At 42.0% G+C, this 21,393-nt stretch overlaps 1 protein-coding gene across 3 annotated transcripts in view; it reads right to left on the bottom strand.

Annotated features, from left to right (window-relative positions):
- Nucleotides 1-10,153, bottom strand: part of yap1 (Yes1 associated transcriptional regulator) — a 156,710-nt gene extending 146,557 nt beyond the window's left edge. The window contains exon 1 of one of the 3 annotated variants that reach the window (XM_078545822.1): nucleotides 9,339-10,153. In XM_078545822.1, the coding sequence (XP_078401948.1) occupies nucleotides 9,339-9,892 (554 nt within the window). In that variant the 5' untranslated portion in view covers nucleotides 9,893-10,153. Of the gene's footprint in view, nucleotides 1-7,666; nucleotides 7,796-9,338 lie in introns of those variants that run through there. The other 2 variants (XM_078545823.1, XM_078545824.1) reach the window with 2 other exon arrangements.
- Nucleotides 10,154-21,393: the final 11,240 nt, after the last annotated feature.

Here is a 21,393-nt window from a genome sequence, read left to right as displayed (position 1 = left end):
TCAGAGGGTAGACAAGGCTTCAATTCAATTCAACCGCTCATTTGAAAGAAGGCACCCCCAACAGTGTAGCATTCCCTTGGCAGTGCACTGGAGAGTCAACCTGGATTTTGCACTCAAATCTCTGCAATGGAACTTGAACTGGCAATCTTCTTAATCAAAAGTGGGCATGCCACCCATTGTGTCACAGCTGCGTTGTAATGCATCCTTCACAAACAATGCACTAAATCAACTTTTTTTTTTAAAAAAGTGTTCACTAAATTCACCCCAAGTAGGCCAAAGTAATTCATTTACCCTATAATACAGATAGTTTTACAACTAGGTAAATTAACTCTTAGTTCAGTGCTGGCTAACATGGCCTTCTTCAGTCACCAGTGAAAATATTAGGGAAGCTAATGAAAAGTCTGAAAATTGATTTTAAATATTATGGAAAATGAATTTTAAATTTTGCAGCGGCTCTGAAACCCACGTTAATGTTAATACCATAAATCAGTGTTCCATGACAGTATCAGTAGGAGTGATCACCACACATTGTGGAGACGAAGTCCCGTCTTCACACTGAGGATACCCTCCATTGTGTTGCGTGGTACTACCACTGGGCAAAATGGGATAGATTTCAAACAGATCTAGTGACTAAAGACTGGGCATCCATGAGGCGCTGTGGGCCATCAGCAGCAGCATTGTATTCAACCACAATCTGTAACCTCTTGATCCGGCATATCCCCCACTCTACAATCACCATCAAGCCAAGGGATCAACCTTGGTTCAATGAGGAGTGCAGGAGGGCATGCCAGGAGGAGCAACAGGTATACCTAAAAATGAGATGTCAACCTGGTGAAGCTATAACACAGGAGTGCTTGCGTGCCAAACAGCATAAGCAGCAAGTGATAGACAAAGATAAGCAATCCCACAACCAATGCATCAGGTCTAAGCTCTGCAGCCCTGCCACATCCAGTCATGAATGGTAGTGGACAAATTAAACAACTCATTGGAGGAGGCAGCTCCACAAATATCCCCATCCTCAATGATGGAGGAGCCCAGCACAGCAGTGCAAAAGATAAGGCTGAAGCATTCGCAACAATCTTCAGCCAGAAGCACCGAGTGGACGATCCATCTTGGCTCCCTCCGGAGGTCCCCAGCATCATAGATGTCAGTCTTCAGCCAATTCAATTCTCTCCACGTGATGTCAAGAAATGGCTGAAGGCACTGGATGCTGCAAAGGCTATGGGCCCTGACAATATTCCGCCATTAGTACTGAAGACTTGTGCGCCAGAAATTGCAGTACAGCTACACTGGCATCTACATAGCTATGTGGAAAATTGCCCAGGTATGTCCTGTACATAAAAACAGGACAAATCCAACCCAGCCAATTACCACCCCATCAGTTACTCTCCATCATCAGTAAAGTCATGGAAGGGGTCATTAACAGTGCTATCAAGTGGCACTTGCTTAGCAATAACCTGCTCACCTGACGCCCAGTTTGGGTTCCGCCAGGGCCATTCAGCTCCTGACCTCATTACAGTCTTGGTCCAAACATGGACAAAAGAGCTGAGCTCCTGTGGTGAGGCAAGTGTGACTGCCCTTGACATCAAGGCAGCATTTGACAGAGTGTGGCATCAAGGAGCCCTAGCAAAACTGGTGTAAATGGGAGTCAGGAGGGGGGAACTCTCTGCTGGTGGAGTCATACCCAGCTCAAAGGAAGATGGTTTTGGTTTTTGGAGGTCAGTCATCTCAGCTCTAGGACATCACTGCAGGAGTTCCTCAGGGTAGTATCCAAGGCCCAACCATCTTCAGCTGCTTCATCAATGACCTTCCTTCCATCATAAGGTCAAAAGTGGGGATGTTCGCTGATGATTGTACAATGTTCAGCACCATTCGCGACTCCTCAGATACTGAAGCAGTCCACGTCCAAATGCAACAAGACCTGGGCAATATCCAGGCTTGAGCTGACAAGTGGCAAGTAACATGCGCGCCACACAAATGTCAGGCAATGACCATCTCCAACAAGACAGAATCCAACCATCACCCCTTGATATTCAGTGGCATTACCCTCACTGAATCCCCCACTATCAAACATCCTGGAGGTTACCATTGACCAGAAACTGAACGGGACTAGTCATTTAAATACTGTAGCTACAAGAGCAGGTCAGAGGCTAGGAATCTTGCGACGAGTAACTCACCTCCCGACTCCCCAAAGCCTGTCCACCATCTACAAGGCTCAAGTCAGGAGTGTGATGGAATACTCCCCACTTGCCTGGATGAATGCAGCTCGTACAGCACTGAAGCTGGACTCTATCCAGGACAAAGAAGTCCACTTGATTTGCACCATATCCACAAACATTCCCTCCCTCCACCACCAATGCATAGTAGCAGCAATGTGTACCATCTACAAGATGCACTGCAGAAACTCACCAAGGCTCCTTATACAGCACCTTCCAAACCCACAACCACGACCACCTAGAAGGACAAGGGCAGCAGATAGATGGGAACACCACCACCTGGAGGTTCCCCTCCAAATCTCTCACCATCCTGACTTGGAAATATATCGCCATCCCTTCACTGTCACTGGGTCAAAATCTTGGAACTCCCTAACAGCACTGTGGGTGTACCTACACCACATGAACTGCTGCAGTTCAAGAAGGCAGCTCACCACCACCTTCTCAAGGGAAATTAGGGATGGACAATAAATGCTGGTCCAGTCAGTGAAGCCCACATCCCATGAATGAATAATAAAAAAAAATGATTGCCCAGGATCAGATAAAGTCCAGAGAAAAAGCCATCAATAGCTTCATACTGCCTGCCTATGGTAGCACAAAGACACTCAAACTGGAAACATATTTAAATTTCATGAATGTGAGGTTTTGATGAACATGCAACCTTGTACACAGTGACAACCAATCCTTACCAGTGATGCGAAGAAAGCAAGTTCACAAAGCAGTTGAAAAAAGTCAACCATACTTAAAACTAGGGATGAGCAATAAATGTGTGAGAATTGCTGGCAAGGCTGATAAGGGCAATCTATTTCTTTTAAAAGCTGCTACTGAAGCTACAGTGAACAATCGTGTTTTCTGCTCAGATGGATAGTGGAGTTAAAAGAGTGTTTTCAGATGGAGAATTAGAGTTCAGCACTGAAGTGACTGAAAAACAAAATAACATTATCCAATAATTTCAGGTAAAGCTTTGTTTGTTATGCTGTCTCTTCCAGCTCTAATGATGTTGTATTTTTAAGTTCTTATTTAAAACAGGCAATGTTACAACACAAACAGGCCATTTGGTCTAGCCAGTTCATGTCTGCTTTTACCCTCAATGGAGCGGTTGTTCTAATCACATTTATCCACCCCATTCCCATATTCCAACTCTTTTCTCTTCTGCCTATTCAATCTTATCATGAAGGTTGACAGATTCTGCCTCAAGCATTAACTCTGGAGGTGAAATCCACATCCTCACAATTCTGAAGTTTCTCCTATTTCAAATTTCGATTAAACCTGGTCAGCCACAGCTCAGTGGTAATATTCTTGCTTACAAAGTCAGAAAGTTGTAGACCGAAGTCCCATCTCAGAGACCGGAGTAGAAAATCTAGGCTGACACTCCACTCTAGTGCACTATGGATGCATTGTTAAACCTAAGTCCTGTCTGCCTAAAAACTTTCTCATGGCACAACTTTGGAGTGCAGGAAATTCTTGCCAGTGCCCTGGTCAATATTTCTCAACCAACATATTAAAAACAGATTATCTGATCATTATCATATCCTTGTTTGAGAGAACTTGCTGTGTTCAAACTGGCTGCTGTATTTGCTATGGCACAACAGCAACTTCACTACAAAAGGTATTTTATTGGCTGTAAGGACTTTGGGACTTCCTGCATTCATGAAAAGGTACTATATAAATGCAAGTTACTTTTCTTTTTGATCTATAGTCCCTCATTCTTGTCCTCCCAACTACTGAAAGCAGTCTGTGCCATGTACCATCTTTTCATAATCAATGTATAATCCCATAAGCAGTATTGTTCTAACAAAAAAAAAAATCAATGTTCATATTTATATATCCTCATACCAGGCCGCAGCGTAGTTAACTACAACTTTCCTTTTATTCATTATAGTACTGCGCATGCGGCACTTAGCCACTTAAGGATTCATATCTGCTGATAAATTGCTTTACTAAAGAGAAGACTATTACAATGTTTCTTTAAGTTGACATCTTATGAACTTAGTTTCGAATTCTACTGTTGTGCAATTTGTATGACGCTTATGCTAGTTCTAGTCAAGCAGGAAATCCAATTCTCACGTCAAGTGCTCTGGAAAATGTAGGCACCAATCTAAATATGCAAAATCCAGGGTGGCTAAAAAGAGATTGAGGAAATCCTATGGATCTATTGAGCACTTTTTAAAACCTTGTTCGATGTAGCTACATTTGATGCTGGATTACATCCTCCAGCATACTTCCAAACTTGGGCCATTTCTGGCTACCAGGTTTGTACTGCAAATTGACCAGTGTGAAGTGAAATCTACTCTGCAGTGACTAAAGGTTTTAATGTAAACACACTTTACGTTTTTTTCAACATGCACTAAATAGGGAACGTTGGAGGACCTGGTTTAGTGTTGCAAACATTCCACTCGTTTAGTGGAATAAACAACTGCTTCCCCTCTTCCCCACCCCAATTCTCAACTTTTGAGATATGTTATGACCATCAATCAACATTCTAAATTCATCATTAAAGCCATTTACTTACAAACTTACTTTACTTGACTTGTAAATTGCTAAACTACTTATTTTGTGCTGCAGTGGTCCAATTTGGGACAATTGCAAGATTACTATACAATGACAAATTAATATTGGCTTCAGAAAGACGTACTCAGAAATAGCTTTTTTTCCTCTCTTAATTATCCCTATGACAGGCTCTTGCAACTCATTCTGCATCGTAACATTACTTTGTCTTGTTTCCAACTATTTAGCTCACTTTGAGGACAAAGGTCATAAATAGCCCAGACAGAAAATATTACAGTACAAACATATGCTGACTATGCATTGAGCAATGCTTTAATAAAACTGGCATCTTAAATAAGGCAAGATTCTGTTAGTCTTGGTAAATCAACAACTGAGGTTTCAATATGGGCACACTCATATACTTGCAGCAGCAAGGTTTCTGTATATACAGCAGCACATACAAGGTGTAACCAGTACACACTAATTTATTATTTGCAAACTAGCATGTAGTTCCTGCAGACAGCATTACAACCCACCTCATCTTTTAGATCAATAGAATCCCTTGGTAGACTAAATAAAAATCTATTGGGTTGGGTTATAAAGTGAAGTTTAAATTTCTAACATTCAGCAATTACTAGATTTTTTTTAAATCAAGAAGCTGCTCACTCCCATATTTAGATGTTTAGGGAATACTGATGGACAAATAAAAACAGCTTACTAAGTGGGGATGTTCGCTGCTGATTGTACAATGTTCAGCACCATTCACGACTCCTCAGATACTGAAGCAGTCCACGTCCAAATGCAACAAGACCTGGGCAATATCCAGGCTTGAGCTGACAAGTGGCAAGTAACATTCACGCCACACAAATGTCAGGCAATGACCATCTCCAACAAGACAGAATCCAACCATCACCCCTTGATATTCAGTGGCATTACCATCACTGAATTCCCACTATCGAACATCCTGGGGGTTACCATTGACCAGAAACTGAACGGGACTAGCCACATAAATACTGTGGCTACAAAAGTTAGGAATCCTGCGACGAGTAACTCACCTCCCGACTCCCCAAAGCCTGTGCACCATCTACAAGGCACAAGTCAGGAGTGTGATGGAATATTCCCCACTTGCCTGGATGAGTGCAGCTCCCACAACACTCAAGAAGCTTGACACCATCCAGGACAAAGCAGCCCGCTTGATTTGCACAACATCCACAAACATTCACTCCCTCCACCGCCGACACACAGTAGCAGCAATGTGTACCATCTACAAGGTGCACTGCAGGAATTCACCAAGGCTCCTTATACAGCACCTTCCAAACCCATGACCACTATCACCTAGAAGGACAAAGGCAGCAGATATAGATGGGAACACCACCACCTGGAAGTTCCCCTCCAAGTCACTCACCATCCTGACTTGGATCCATATCACCATTCCTTCACTGTCGCTGGGCCAAAATCCTAGAACTCCTTCCTAACAGCACTGTGGGTGTAGCTACACCACATGGTCTGCAGCGTTTCAAGAAGGCAGCTCACCATCACCTTCTGACGGGCAACTAGAGATGAGCAATAAATGCTGGCGCAGCCAGCAAAGCCTACATTCCATGGTTGAATGGAAAAAATCTTTTGAATGACTTGGGCTGTGATTCCAAGTTAGTTCCTGTTCAAAATTTCCTGCTGATCTAGCTGAGGTTCACAATTGCAGATTTGGAACGCATTTGCATTGAAGAGATGAGATTGCTGATATTCCAGATGGCAGCATCCAAGAGGCAATTGTTGCCACCCAACCTGACTTCCGGGGCTCGGACTCCATGCTTTGGCTGCTCTTTCACACGAAATCGGAAGGATACTGGGAAATGACCAACTGTAGGAAACTAGCGCCCAATGCAATCATTGGTGTCACCAGCCTGCCGCAAATCCAAGAAATCATGGAACTGAACTACAAAGAGGATGCTATTGACAATTTAAGAGAAACACCCTGGGGTGGGGGGGGGTGGCTCTGCAGCCAACAAAATGATGGATAAGAACCCAACTCAAAAAAATTACCTATCATTTTCACAAGCAAACACAGCACGCCACTCTGGTCAGAGTTCATAGACTTGAAAAAAGATCAGACAGGTTGCTGGAAAGCCCATGTTGCAGGTTGGCAGATGACTACCAAGCCAGAAGGAGATTGTTCCATGAAGAAGTGTAAATGAAGTTCCAGCTCCATTATTGAATGAAGAGAAGAGAGGGCCAAGACCTTGAAAAGAGATCATGCATCTTTCTTAGGGCAGAGCCATCTTCAGAGGGCTGAATCACCATGCACGTTAGCAAAAAAAAAAGCTAAGAGCTGTCAGGCACCTGAAAAGAGTCCTTACATTTCACTTTCTTAAAGAATCGATCCATTTCTGTGAGGTGGAGCTTATTTGTTTTAAACTCAAAGTAGCAATGCAGCGCAATGGAGTGCGCACAGGACACCCAAGCAAGATCATTTATAGCAGCTATCTGAATCTACAGCTAAAAGACAAACTGAACGGCCAACCTGCGAGCTCATCATGTCTATGTAAAAGGCAATCACGGCAAATAAAAAAAAACTGGAGAAAGTGACTACCACCTTATGTTAATTAATACATTAATATAACCAAAAACAGTTCCATCTATTCAACGAAAGGCTATTTACAGAAGTTATGAAAATCGAGAAGACTGCAGATGATTCAAATAAATGGATTCGTGGACTTGATGGGGCAGTTTAAAGAGGCTGAGAAGGTTATTTTAAGATGTTATTGCATCTGAATCAATTGATAGATGTGATCGAGGAGAGTTGCAGTCAATGCGATTGCTATCAGGATGAACAAAACACAGTTTAACAGTTCAAAGTAAAAAGACTTTCAAAAACATGTATACATGCTGCTAAGGATGTCCGCAAACTTATAGACTTCACAAATGGTTACTTCTGTAGGACGAAAGGATGAATCAATTTAAAATACCAGATCAGCGAATAAATTACAGCAACAATTGAAAATGTCATTTGGGATGTCCACCGGAAATGCAAATATTCTTCACTGCTTAAAAGTGGAAAAACTGAATAGCCTGCCCAACAACTGTGGCCCAGCTTCTGCTGGTATCGACCCCCTCCCCCTCCCCTCTGGTGAGGCGGGAAGAGAAGGGTAAAAAGTGCCATAACTTTGTAAGTAGGTTTTGTCCGCACTCCCCACGTTACTCGTTTGCTTAAGGAAACATCCTGGTCAGCACGGCCGTTGTTTCAATAACTGACTCTAGCTGTCTGCAAGGGAACAAACGCTGGACCCATGCAGATGACTTCTGCCAGACATGTGGACTTTTGCAGTCTCAGGCTCCTACAGAGTGCTATTGTTCCCGGTGTAATCGGACACTCTGAAATGGATATGGCTCGCTGACTGGCCAGGGTGGGGGGGGGGGGGGGGGGGAAAGAGAGAGAGAGAGAGAGAAAGAGAGAAAACTTTCTGTAGATCTCAGGTTCGCATCAAACTGAAACCATTTATGAAACTGTGAGAGACAGAGAGGGCTCTAACTATCGAAATTCAGATTGCCCTGCCTTTATTAAATACACTAGCTCAAAAACCATAACGGCACAAGTCGTAAGGAAAGAACAGTATCTAGGTGAAAAAAGATGAGCCTCCTTCGACTACTTTTAAAATGCTCATTTGAAAACATTTACAGGATTTGTTGGACTAAAGTCTGGGGATGAGCTAGTGAGATACGAATTCAACAGAGATCAAAATACGAAAAGTTTGTAGCAGTTTTGTCTGCGGTCAGTTGGCGAAAGGAGTTTCGCCAAATAAAAGTTGATAGTTATTGATGTATCGAACAACCTGGATATGCAATCTATACAATTTTCTGGAACGGGAGAACACCAAATATTTAGATCAAGCACCTCAACAGCCAAATGGATTGACAGCTCATGTGTGAATTTGTCTAATTAAATTAATATCCTGAAGGCTAATGTCCAGCATTTGAGCTATTTTGAGATCGCTTCCGTTGTTTTAAGGACTGCCCACGTTTGCAATGAAATACAAAGCTGCAGAACGCCTGCGTGAACTTTGCAAACTCTGCACAAGTTTCCTGGAGTTTCTCACGTCCACCTTTAAATTTTCAACCCATGTCGCTTGTTTTCACCCTGAAAAGAGGATTCTTAAAACCCAAGTACAACAGAACTAGCACATTCTTTACATTCGGATACGAGGGGCAGTGATGCTTCAGTTTAAAGGAGGCTGTTACAAAGATCTCAGGCTCACGTCAGATTCACGAGCACCGATTTAAATCAAATCCAATCAGTACTATACATCACCCCCTTTAGCAGTCGTCATATAGATTTTCCCTTTATATGAAGGGCGGTAAGTTTACATTAAATATTTATATACACTCACCCATATTAATAGTTCGGGGCTGAATTCAAAGGAAATGCTGCCTAAACCTACACAGAACTTTAACGAGTTTGTTAAAAACTAGGAGTCTTGTAACTCGATCTAGTGCAGCGTTCGTAAAATTAAATTGCAAGGGAAAAAAGGCTTCTAACGATATCCCTGTGATGAGTTCACGCTGGTTTCCAAATTAGGGGAACATAAGGAGCTAAAAAAAACCACACAACCACCGTCTAAACTCTCCTGTAAAATCACTTACTTTAAGTAGTATCTCTGGCCCGATGGGGTTTTGGCCATTTCCCAGCCGGGTGGTAAAGGTACGTCGTCAGGAAACTCGTATGAGGACTGCCGAAGGTGAGGAGAGGAGCCGGGACCGGGGGCTGCGCCCAGACCCGTACCGCTTCCCTGAGTAACCCCGGCTCCGGCCGAGCCTGTCGAGGGGGCGGACGAGGAAGAAGCGGCCGCGGCGGCGGCGGCGGCAGCAGCAGCGGCGGCGGCGCTGAGCAGGGAGGCCGGCGAAGAGTGAGCCCGCACATGCTGAGCTTGCAGCGGGGGAGACGGCTGTGCGTTCCCCCCGTCCGTGCTGGCCTGGCGGGAGTGGCTCTTGGGCTCAGGCTGCTTGAAGAAGGAGTCGGGCAGTTTGCGGAGCCGCATGGGGACAGACTGCGGCACGTTCGAGTTCTTGGGGTTCATGACGGCGTTGAATAGAGCCTCCAGGTCGGTCTCCGAGTCCCCCCGAACATGCACGATCTGGTGACCAGCCCGAGGCAGCGCTGACTGAGGCTGAGCTGGTGGCTGCTGATTCGAATCCATCTGCAAACTTCTCCAATTCCCCCTCACACACAAGAAACTAATAAAACTACTTGTTTGGGAAAAAAAAAGACTCCGCTAAATCAAGCGATTGGCGACAAGTTTTCAACTCGACATGGGTCCCGCCGCCAAACTCCAACTGCAATAATTTTATAGCGAGGAAAAAAAAAATCTTCTTTTCAAAAAAAAAATCACAACACAACCAAAAGTTTGCAGCCAGTTCACAACTTAGTGCTCGAGCTCAAACTTTGCTTGCTCACGTGACCACTGACGTCCCCTGGGTGGAGCCCATTCACATTTTGGGAGGGGGGGGTTGGTTGGTGGGAGAGAGAGAGAGCGGGTTGGTTTTTAAACTTCTATTTGTTTCCTCCCCCCCCTCCTCGACCTCGAAACGCCCCCGGCGCCGTTAATATTGTTCATTCTGGATCGGCTTCAGTCGCTTGTTCTCTCCCCCTCCCCCATCCTGCTGCCTCTGCTGTCATTTGTGATCCGAATCGCTTCCATCCCGCTGTGGCCATCCTGAAAGTTTGTCCTGGGGCGGGGGGCGGCGGAGAGAGTTTGCTGCACTGGGAGGTTCTGCTATTTATTCTGGCGGTACTCCGCACCACAGTGAGCGGCTGTGAACTTAAAACGGGTCACACAAGGTATGGCGAATGTTAAACTGCACATTGTTAAACATTACAAAGCAGCAAACGCCCGGACCCCACACCCTTGATAAGAAAAGAACATCGTAGCAATGAATCAACCCGCAAAGGTAAATTCTAAGCATTTCAACACGCTCCACGCAAAGGATGCCAAACGAAAATGAAAAAGGATGCGCTAGATTTTCTCCCTTAAGTCCTGCCCCCTTCCAAGTGTTGAAAAAAAAAATAAGGTACTTAAAAATTCATTTTCCCATTGTTGAGGAATAATTTGAAACTATAGATTAGAATAAGCGAAAATGAGAAGTAGAAATGTGTTATTTTCACAACATAGTGAAACGACTTAAAAGTATTTGTCCTGATGGAAGGTCATCGACCTGAAATGTTAACTGTTTCTCTCCACCGATGCTGCCGGACTTGTTGAGTATTTCCAGCACTTTCTGTCTTTATTTCGGATTTCCAGCATCCGCAGTATTTTGCTCTTGTAAAGTATATGTGGTTGGATGTCCGGCAGAAAGTCGATGACATCTTGATCAGGCTTTATCTGTCTCCCTTTTCCTAACCCCTTATTTGGCTCACCGGCTCGGCACAAGACATCACTGATACACAGTTAAAACGTGGTTGCAGAAATAAATACATAGTTTATACTATTTTATGTAAACATTATAATAAAAATGTGTTAAAGACATTTCAGAAACTGAAATAATCTTTAATACACATTAACTCATAAAAGTACAGAGTTTCTGAAAGTTTTAAAAAGATGTAAACATAAACTACAGTATTTTTTTCCTCTGTCCCACAGCATTTAATTGAATTTGAGGTTAGGGAAGGGAATTTTTCATGACATTGTTTAATGGCTGAAATTATTCATCCTTCCCCCGAATTGTAATGCAAATATTTGCATCTCAATCAATTGAACACAATCATTTTGTCAAGCAACAAAATCAACAGTGCTTACGAACTGTGTTTCCGAGATTTCCCAAACATCAAGTGACTGAGCTATGTCGAATCTAAATTAATCCTCAATCCGTGACTGCAAAACTTGAAAACCAAGAATGATTAAGATTCACTATGTGCTGGCAGTTAAACAGTTAACTAGCGTTGGTATTCCTATGAAACGTTCATTGACATCCAAACGCTAGTAGTTAAACCCTGTAGAGAATAACTATTCGTGAAGCTAAATAATTAGTGACTATTTGCTGGATCTATATTATGTGTTACGAAGTTACTCCGCAGATATTTTTAACCGGTCCGACCCCCCTGGACCACACACATGCATATGCACTCACTTGCGTTTTTGTGAATGTTCTATTCGTGCTTGCTGATGAATACAATAACTCATGAAAAAAGAAATCACTATGAAGAATGTTCCAAACTAGTATCTTTACATTCCAGATTTCCTGTGCTTCAAATATGGCAAACTACTTAGAAAGCGGGTTTAATTTATTTTGGGTGCGAGACGATGTCCATTAGTAAATTTTAGTTTTCGTTAAACAGTGCCAGCTTATATCGGTAATAGCGAGGTCGTGTTATTTCATCTGCGCTTCTTGCCGGGAGTGAAGAGAAGAAAAGTGTCTTTTTCACTCTCGAGGCTCCAGAGAGCGATAGATGCGCAGCGTACGCAGTTACTAAATAGACTTGTTTAATATCGAACAAAATCTGTGGCAATATTATAACCACATTGCTTATCCTGGAAAAGGCCAAATTAAATGCGACAGTTACTGTCTGAATATCAAACATCAACGCTTGAGTCAGATCATTGCAGCCATTGAAACATACAAAATACTTAAAGGGATGGACATGTTAGATGCAGGTAAGATGTTTTCCCTGCTTGGGGAGTCCAGAACCAGGGAACACAATTTCAAAATAAGGGGGAAGCCACTTCGGAACCAGATGAAGAGAATTGTTTTTTTACTCAGTCTTGTGAATCTTTGGAATTCTCTACCCCATAGGTCTGTGGAAGCTCAGTCATTGAGCATGTTTAACGTAGAGATTGATAGTTTTCTCAATACCAAGACATAAAGGGATATGGGAATGGTGTGGGGAAAAGGCATTGAAGTGCATGATCAGCCATGATGGGGTATTGAATGGCAGAGTCGGCTCAAAGGGCTGAATAGCCTACTCCTGTTCCTTTCTTCCTGTACTGTTGCACCACATCTTCGGGTGTTACAGAATCGTTTAACATTTTTATTTCCATGCCACCAATATTATTTTAAATTCATAATTTTATTTCATGAAAGTATTTTCCAATTATATGAATCATATTATGTCAATTGCTCCAGATAATAACCCCTTAAATCATACCTGTTGCTCATGGCCACAATGAATGGGAAAAGTTGCTAAGACAAAGTTGCAATTAACTTCAAAATGTTACTGTTTGTATTCAATCGTTTTGAGCTATGGAAAGCATAGGTTGCATGATATAATACATGCAATACAGATGAGAGTCAAATTAAATGGAACAACTCACAAAAGTAACAATAACCCAAATAAAGTATGGATATCAGGTAGAACTAACTTTATAATTCAATTTTTTTCCTATTCCCAACTTCAGCTTCAAGTAGTTGATTTTACAAGTTTATTTGCATTTATTCACCCTTTTATGCTTTGTTCAGGCATATTTATTGCATCTTCCAACTTTGCTAAATTAGAAACTGTCGCACATAAAAAGCAGGTTTCAAATCACTTCCAGTAACAAAACTACAACTTCGCAATCAGTTAAAAGTGAAATAATGCCAATCTCTGAATCAGCAACAAAGCATGTAATGACCTGAAAATTTGAATGTGCAATGCCTTAATCAGGTGCTGAATGGGTGCTGAAGCCTCCCAATATGGTAGGTGGGAAGCATACAAGCAAAGTATAACAAAGCACAGAAGGCCTTTTGTCCCATTGTGTGTGTACCCACTCTTTTGAAGAACCTTCCATTTAATGTCCTCTGCTCTTTTCCCAGAGAAAATGTAAATTTTCCTCTTCAAGTAGCTATCTAATTTACTTTTGAGTTTTAGTATTGAATCTACTTTCACTACCATTTCACACAGTGTATTCCAAATCACAACAACTTCCTGTGCCAAAATAATGCTTTCCCACATTGCTTTGGTTCTTTTGCCAATAAAAATCTAGAATTAAAAGTCTGATGATGACTGTGAAACCATTGCTGATTGTCAGAAAAACCCATCTGGTTCACTAATGTCCTTTAGAGAAGGAAATCTGCTGTCCTTACCTGGTCTGGCCTACATGTGACTCCAGACCCAGCAATGTGGTTGACTCTTAAATGCCCTCTGAACAAGGGCAATTAGGGATGGGCAATAAATGCTGACCCAGCCAGTGATGCCCACATCCCATGAACGAATAAAAAAATCTGAAATCTTTGTGACTCACAGAGACACAGAGACATTAAAGCACAGGAGGAGGTCATTTGCCCCATGCCAGCTCCCTATTGAGCAATCAAATTAGTCCCATTTCCCAGTTCTGTCCATATAGCCCTGCAAGTTTATTTCCCTCAAGTGCCCATCCAATTTTCTTTTGAAATCGTCCATCATCTCCACTTTCACCACCCTCATGGGCAGTGAGTTCCAGGTCATTACCACTTGCTGCATAGCAAAGTTCTTGCTTACATTCCCCCTGTACCTCTTGCCCAAAACCTTAAATCTGTGTCCTCCTTGTACCATCAAATAATAGGAACAGCTTTTCTTTGCCTACCTTATCTAAACCTCGCATAATCTTGTATACATCAATCAAATCTCCTTTGCTCCAAGGAGACTAACCCCCAGTTTCTCCAACCTAACCTTGTAACTAAAATCACCCATCCTGGAACCATTCTAATAAATCTCCTCCATACCCTCTCAAGAACCTGCACATCCTTCCTAAAGTGTGGTGGGCAGAACTGCACACAATATTCTAGTTGTAGACCAACCAGAATTTATAAAGGTTCAGCATAACTTCCATGCTTGTGTACTTAATACCTCTATTTAGGAAGTCCAAGATTCCATATTCTTTTCTAACTGCTTTCTCAACATGTCCTACCACCTTCAAAAACCTACGGGCATGAACTCCCAGGTTCTTCTGTCCCTGTACACTCTTTGGAATTGTGACATTTAGTTTATATTGCCCCTCTCTATTCCTTCTGCCAAAACTTCGCACTCCTCCATATTAAATTCCACCTGCCACTTGTCTGCCCATTCTACTAGCCTATCTATGTCCTGTTGCAGTCAATTGGTATCATCTACATTGTCTGCCACACCTTCAGGTTTTGTGTCATTGGCAAATTTTGAAGTTCTACCTTGTTACTGACCCTTTTACTACAATGTCCCCTCATTTATTTTATTAAAACTATACATCATTTTGAACACATCTATCAAACTCCTCTTAACATCCTCTGTTCTAAGGAGAACAACCCCAACTTTTCCAGTCTCTTCGCACAACTGAAGGGCATCATCCCCGGAGCCATTCTAGTATATCTCTTTTTCTTCATTCACGCACAGGACACGGGCATCATTGGCAAGACCAGCCTTTATTGACCATCTTTAATAACTGAGTCACTTATTAGGCCATTTCATAGGGCAATTATGAGTTAACCACATGGCTTTGGGTCTAGTGTCTCATATAGGCCAGACTGGGTAAGGTTGGCAGATTTCCCTCTCTAAAAGACATTAGTGAACCAGGTGAGTTTTTATCACAATCCAGCAGTTTATTAGTCACCGTTATCAATACTGACTTTTTGTTCCAGATTTATGTAATTAACTATATTTAAATTTCCCAGCTGCTGTGGTAGAATTTAAAAACACTTCTCTAGATCATTAGTCCAGGTTTTGGGTTACTAGTCCAGTAATGTAATTACAATACTACTGTACCCTCTCCACCCTCTCCAAGACATGAACATCCTTCCTAAAATATGGTGCCCAGAATTGAGCAGAATATTCTAGCTGAGGTATAGTCACTTTTTCATAAATATTTAGCATAGCATCTTTGCTTTTGTACTTTGTTGTTCTATTAATAAAATCAATGATCACAAATGCTTTTGAACAGCCTTCTCTACTTGTCCTGCTACTTTCAAAGATTTGTGTACATACACCCCTAAGACTCTCTGTACCTGCACCCCTTTTAAAATTGCATCATTAAGATTTAATTCATACTGCCTCTCCTAATTTTTCCTACCAAAATCTGTCCCTTCTCTGTGTTTAGTTTCATCTGCCATCTGTTTGCTCATTTTACCAGCCTGTTTTTGCCCTCCTGGAATTTGTTTCTCTCCTTATTATTCACTACATTTCCAAGTATAACGACGTTTTACTCAGAAGCAGTGCAGTAACAAAGAATGGTAACTTCTTTAAAATCTGTGGAATCTGTAATTGTTTTTAAGAGTGTTTGAAAAGGACTTTTAAGAGTTTGCATCAATCGTAAAGTGATCAATCATGCCTTTTTTAGATAATAAGAACTGCTGATCCATGTGACATGGCAACCCTTGACCTGGAAGCAGTACCAACAAGAAAGAACTTAGCACCCGAAGCCATGTGGCTAGCAGACACAAAGGAGAGTGACAAACAGGAGAGCTGGAGGGTGAAGGTGATCAGTACATAGATGCAGACACAAAGAGAAAGCAAACAAAGACAGGAAGAGGAACACACCAAGTTCTTGTGAGGAGAAGAATCTCTCTCTGGAAGAGGTCAGTTTTTCTGTTTGGCTGAAAAGGAGAAAGGATTCCTTGGAGACACATGCGAACTGGCTAAAAACATCCAAAACCTGGAAAGCTTTGTGAATAGCTTGGAGACAGTAAAGAGCTGGATGTTTTACCAGAAGTGACCAAACCATGAACTGAGGTGTTATTGGTTGACCGGTTGATAAGGTACTCTGGAAAGCTACACCATCAGGGCAGCCATGACCCAAGGGAGAGAGGGTTCATAGAAGTGTGCCTCATTGATGATAATCATACCCTTGAAACTCGAAAATGAAAGCTGTTGTTGATTAAGACTCCTGATCTACCCTACGTGAATAAAGAACAGCATATTGTGGAACTGTGCAGCCATATACTGTCACATTTGTACAGGGGATGATGCAAGTTCTTATGATTATGTAAGACGTATCTTAGTTGTATCAACTATTTAAAGTGAAATTTACCTGCCTATTTGAAGTATCATTCACTTGTTAATTCATCTTTAATTTATGTTGATTCTGATTCATGTTAAAGTAAAAGTTACAAAAAGTGAAATCTTGTTCGTCATTTCTTCTTTGGCGGTCCTTTAATAAATTTGGTTGTTTTGGTTTCTGGATCTCCCACAGGGATTGTAACATGAGTTTTGTATCATGTATGAACTTTGAAATGATACCCTGTATACCCAAATCTGAGTCATTAATATATATCAAAAACAGCAGTGGTTCTAATGTCAGGCCCTGGGGAATATCACTGTATACTTCCCTCCAGTCTGAAAAACTACTGTTCATTACTACTCTCTGCTTTCTGTCTCTTAGTCAATGTTATATCTATGCTGTGCTTTTTAATCCCATGGGGTTTAATTTTGGTAACAAGTCTATTATGTGGCACTTAATCAAACAGTTTTTGAAAGCCAATATACACAGCATCAATCACACTACTCACATCAATCCTCTCTGTTTCTTCATTTAAAAAAATCAAGTTAATCAAATGTAATTTGCCTTTCACATTTCCATTATGACTTTCATTTATTAATACATACTTTTCCTGACACCATTTAATTTTGTACAAGATTATTGTCTAAATGTATGCCCACTACCCATGTTAGGCTGACTGGCCCTAGCTGCGCTGTTTAATCTCTCTCTTTTTTCAACAGGGGTGTAATATTTGCAACCCTCCAGTCCTCTGGCACCGCACTCACATCCAAAGAGGATTGGAAGATTGTGGCCAGAGCCTCTGTGATTTCCACTTTAACTTTCCTCTGTAATCTAGGATGCATTCTGTCTGGACCAAGTGACTTTTCCATTTTGAGGACTGCCAGCCTTTAAATGTCTCTTACTAATCTGTTGCTATCCTATCCAATATTGCTACTGCCTCCTCCTATACTGCTACACTGGCAGCTTCCCCTTCTCTGATGAAGACAGATGCAAAGTGCTCATTTAATACCTTAGCCATGCTCTTTGCCCTCATAACCAGATCTCCTTTTTGGCCCCTAATCAGCCCTATTCTTCCTTTGCCTACTATTTTACTTTTGATGTATTTGTAAAAGATTTTTGGGATTCCTTTTATATTATCCACTAATCTATTCACCTTCTCTCTCTGCCCCTCTTATCCCCTTTTTGTAATTCTCCTCTGTACTTTCTGCGTTCAACTTGGTTCTCTTCCGCACTATGAACCTCTTCTGGAAGTATAATGAATAGCATATTCAAATTGGGGTTCTGGAGGGCACTTTTCCAATTTTGGTATGCCCAGTACCTGACTCACCACATGAGCCAGCAACTTGGGCTAATGGTAAGGAAGGATCTTTTGCCAGTGCTATTTAAGAAATAGAATCATAGATTAGTGCCCGGTCTCTGCAAAAACAATTCAGTTAGTCCCACTCTACTGCCTTTTCCCTGTACCCCTGCAATTTTTTTCTCTTCACTTAATTATCCAATTCTCTTTTGAAAGCCCCAATTGAATCTTACTCCACCACACTCTCAGGCCGTGCATTCCTGATCATAACCACTCACTACATAAAGAAACTTCTCCTCATGTTGCCATTACTTCTTCTGCCAGTCACCTTCAATTGGTGTCCTCTGTTTCTCAGTCCTTCCATCAACAGGCACAGTTTCTTCCTATCTACTCTATGCAGTCCCTTCATGATTTTGAATACCGCTATCAAATCCCCTCTTAATCTACTTTCTCCTAGGAGAATAGCCCCAGCTTCTCCAACCTATACAGGTAACTGAAGTTCCTCATCCCTGGAACCATTCTTATGATTTTTTTCCTGCACCCTCTCGAATGCCTTCACATCCTTCCTGAAGTGTAGTGTCCAGGATTTGGCACAATACTCCAGTTGAGGCAAAACTAGTGTTTTCTACAGACTTACCATAACTTCCTTGCTTTTGTACTCTATGTCACTATTTATAAAACTCAGGGTTCCACGAACCATTTTCTCAACCTGCTCTGCCACCTTCAATGATTTGTGCACATACCCAGGTCCCTCTGCTCTTGCACCCCCTTTGGAATTGTACCTTTTATTTTATATCTCCTCCACTTCACACTTCTCTGCATTGAATTTGATCTGCCATTTGTCTGCCTATTCCACCAGCGTATCTATTCCTCTTGATGTGTAACACTATTCTCCTCACAGTTTATAATAATTCCAAATTTTGTGTCATCTAAAATTTTGAAGTTATGCTCTGTACACCCAAGTCCAAGTAATTTGAAAGATCATGAAAGCAGGGATTCTAATACTGATCCATGGTAAACCCCACTTTATACCTTCCTCCAGTCTGGAAAACAACTGTTCACCTCTACTCTCTGTCTCCTGCCAATCAGCCAATTTCATATTCATGCTGCCACTATCCCTTTTATTCCATTGGCTTTTACTTTGCTGACAAGTTGTTATGTGGCACTTTCCAAATGCCTTTTGAAAGTCCATGTACAGCACCTCAATCACATTACCCTCATGAACTCTCTCTGCTACCTCATCAAACAGATTATACAGTACTTGCTGGTTAGTTGCTGGTTAGTTATTTCAGGTTGCTGGTTAACCTCTTGGCATCTTTTTTGTGTACTTTCTGACTCCAGAAAGCGTGTTTGTCTGCTAAAAAGATTTTTCTGGTCTTGCACCATTGTTAGTTGCCCTTTGGTCAATTTTACTGCAGTCATAGACTAATAAGGCTTTCTTCAACATTGGAGGATAGGGGAGAAGTAAGGACGCCAACAGAGATCAGGAACATATAGGAACATAGGAGAAGGAGTAGGCCATTCTGCTTGTCGAGCCTGCTCTACCATTCAATTAGATCTTCGACCTCAACACCACTTTCCTGCACTATCCTCATATCCCCTGATGTCATTAGTGGCTAGAAATCTATTGATTTCTGTCTTGAACATGCTGAATGATTGAGCTTCCACAGCCCTCTGGGGCAGGAACAATTGCTACAAAAGGGAAGAAGAGGAGCATGTTGTGTTGGAGGCTATATTCTGTTACAACTGGGATGAGAGGAGCGTGCAAATTATCAAGCCCCACTACTCCACAGGCTATACCATTAATTTAAATTTTCTCACCAAAATGGCCAACCATCTATTTCCCCTACTGGTGCCCAGGATAAATGAGTCTTCAACCAGGCTTCTTTCAAAAAACTCAGACTTAATTTATTTTAAAACAAAGCTTATTTTAACAAGTTGCAAGTGCTGGTTAACACACAATTGTAATAAGTGTAACTATCTATCTCTTCCTAAAGAATTCCCCCAGCAAACACACAGACACTCTCACAGACAAATAAAGAACAAACAGGTAGAGTTTCTCTGAAGAGATGGGCTCTAGAGGATGGGCGTTATAAAATAAAGGATAAAGTCCACAGGGTCTTGACGCTGTCAACCTGGAGTTACCTCGTGTGAAAACTGGTCCTGGTGGATGTCTGGATGTTCTCACCAACTGGCCTCAGCTTTGCAGGTCCAAATACAGACTCGTTGCACTCAGATGAGGGTTCTCTGGCTACAGGTTGATAGCCACACACAATCTTTAGGCAAGGTAGAGAAAGGGAGCCAGTTAGGGTAGCCTTCTTTCCTCAGCTTGTTTCCCAACAAGACCGCCTTCAAAACAAGCAGGTTCACAACTTAAGTTTTTTTCCTTTCACCCATGCAATTTCCAGCAAGTTACCAACCTTTTCAGTTTTTCTTCTCCATCAATTAAAGTGATTGCTGTTCAAAACAAACAACCAGATCTTCTTCAAGTACCATGAAGATCAGGTGATTTCTTGGAAGAGGCCTGCTTGCTGACAGTTCCAAGGTGAACTTATGACCTTTTAAAAAAATCCGAGGTTAACTTCCAAATGTCCAGATCATGCCACATCCTACCATTTTGTAAAAGAAAAATTCAGTCTTGAGCGATATGATTCTAACAGCCCATAGTCGGTATCTGAGAGACACTTCTCTTACCACAACTTCATTAAGGAGCAAAGTCTGAAGTGTGTTCAGTTAACAAAGGAGGCTATCACCAACCTATGTCATCTGCCATCTGAGCCTCACTCTGGGCATGAACAGCACTGCCTATGGCTGTTAAAGCCATCATGGTCCTTAATCTCGATGCCATCACCCCCTTCCAGGCTGCAGCAGGTGACATCAACACTATATCACAGCCTGCAGCCCACTGCCACATTAGGGGGGGCACCAAGAGCCTGTACATCAGAAGAAATACCTACATCCCTTTCCCAATGAAGCAAAGCAAAATGAGAGTGTACTAGGCTTTATCCGCATGGCAGCATTCCCCAAGGCACAAGGTGCCATGGATTGTACCCACATTGCTTGGAATGCTTGACATTACCAACCTGGCATCTTTATCAATCAAAAGAAATTTCGCTGCTTCAACATAACAGCTGGTTTACAGCCACATGCAGCAAATTATGCAGGTCTGTGTCTGGTTTGCTAGCAGCAGTCATGGCTCTTCCATGGTGCACCAGTGCTCCATGCTTCCTTTATTCCAACTAGGACATCAAGTTACAGGCTGACCACTTGTCACCAGGGATATACCCTCTGAACGTGGCTCATAACTCCTGACAGGAAGGTCATCACAGCTGCAGATCTGGTCTACAACAAAAGCCATGTTACCACAAGAAATAAGATTGAATAAACAATTGGCATGCCCAATCAATGCTTTCACTGCTTGACCTGTCCAGAGGAAACTTTACATTACGGCCTCAGTGTGTATCCAGATTCATGATCTAGTTTC

Source organism: Cetorhinus maximus, chromosome 7 (assembly GCF_964194155.1).
Source record: "Cetorhinus maximus chromosome 7, sCetMax3.hap1.1, whole genome shotgun sequence".
In the NCBI taxonomy this organism is placed as follows: domain Eukaryota; kingdom Metazoa; phylum Chordata; class Chondrichthyes; order Lamniformes; family Cetorhinidae; genus Cetorhinus; species Cetorhinus maximus.
Note: the sequence above shows the minus strand (reverse complement) of the source record. Positions and strands in the feature narration are given on the sequence as shown.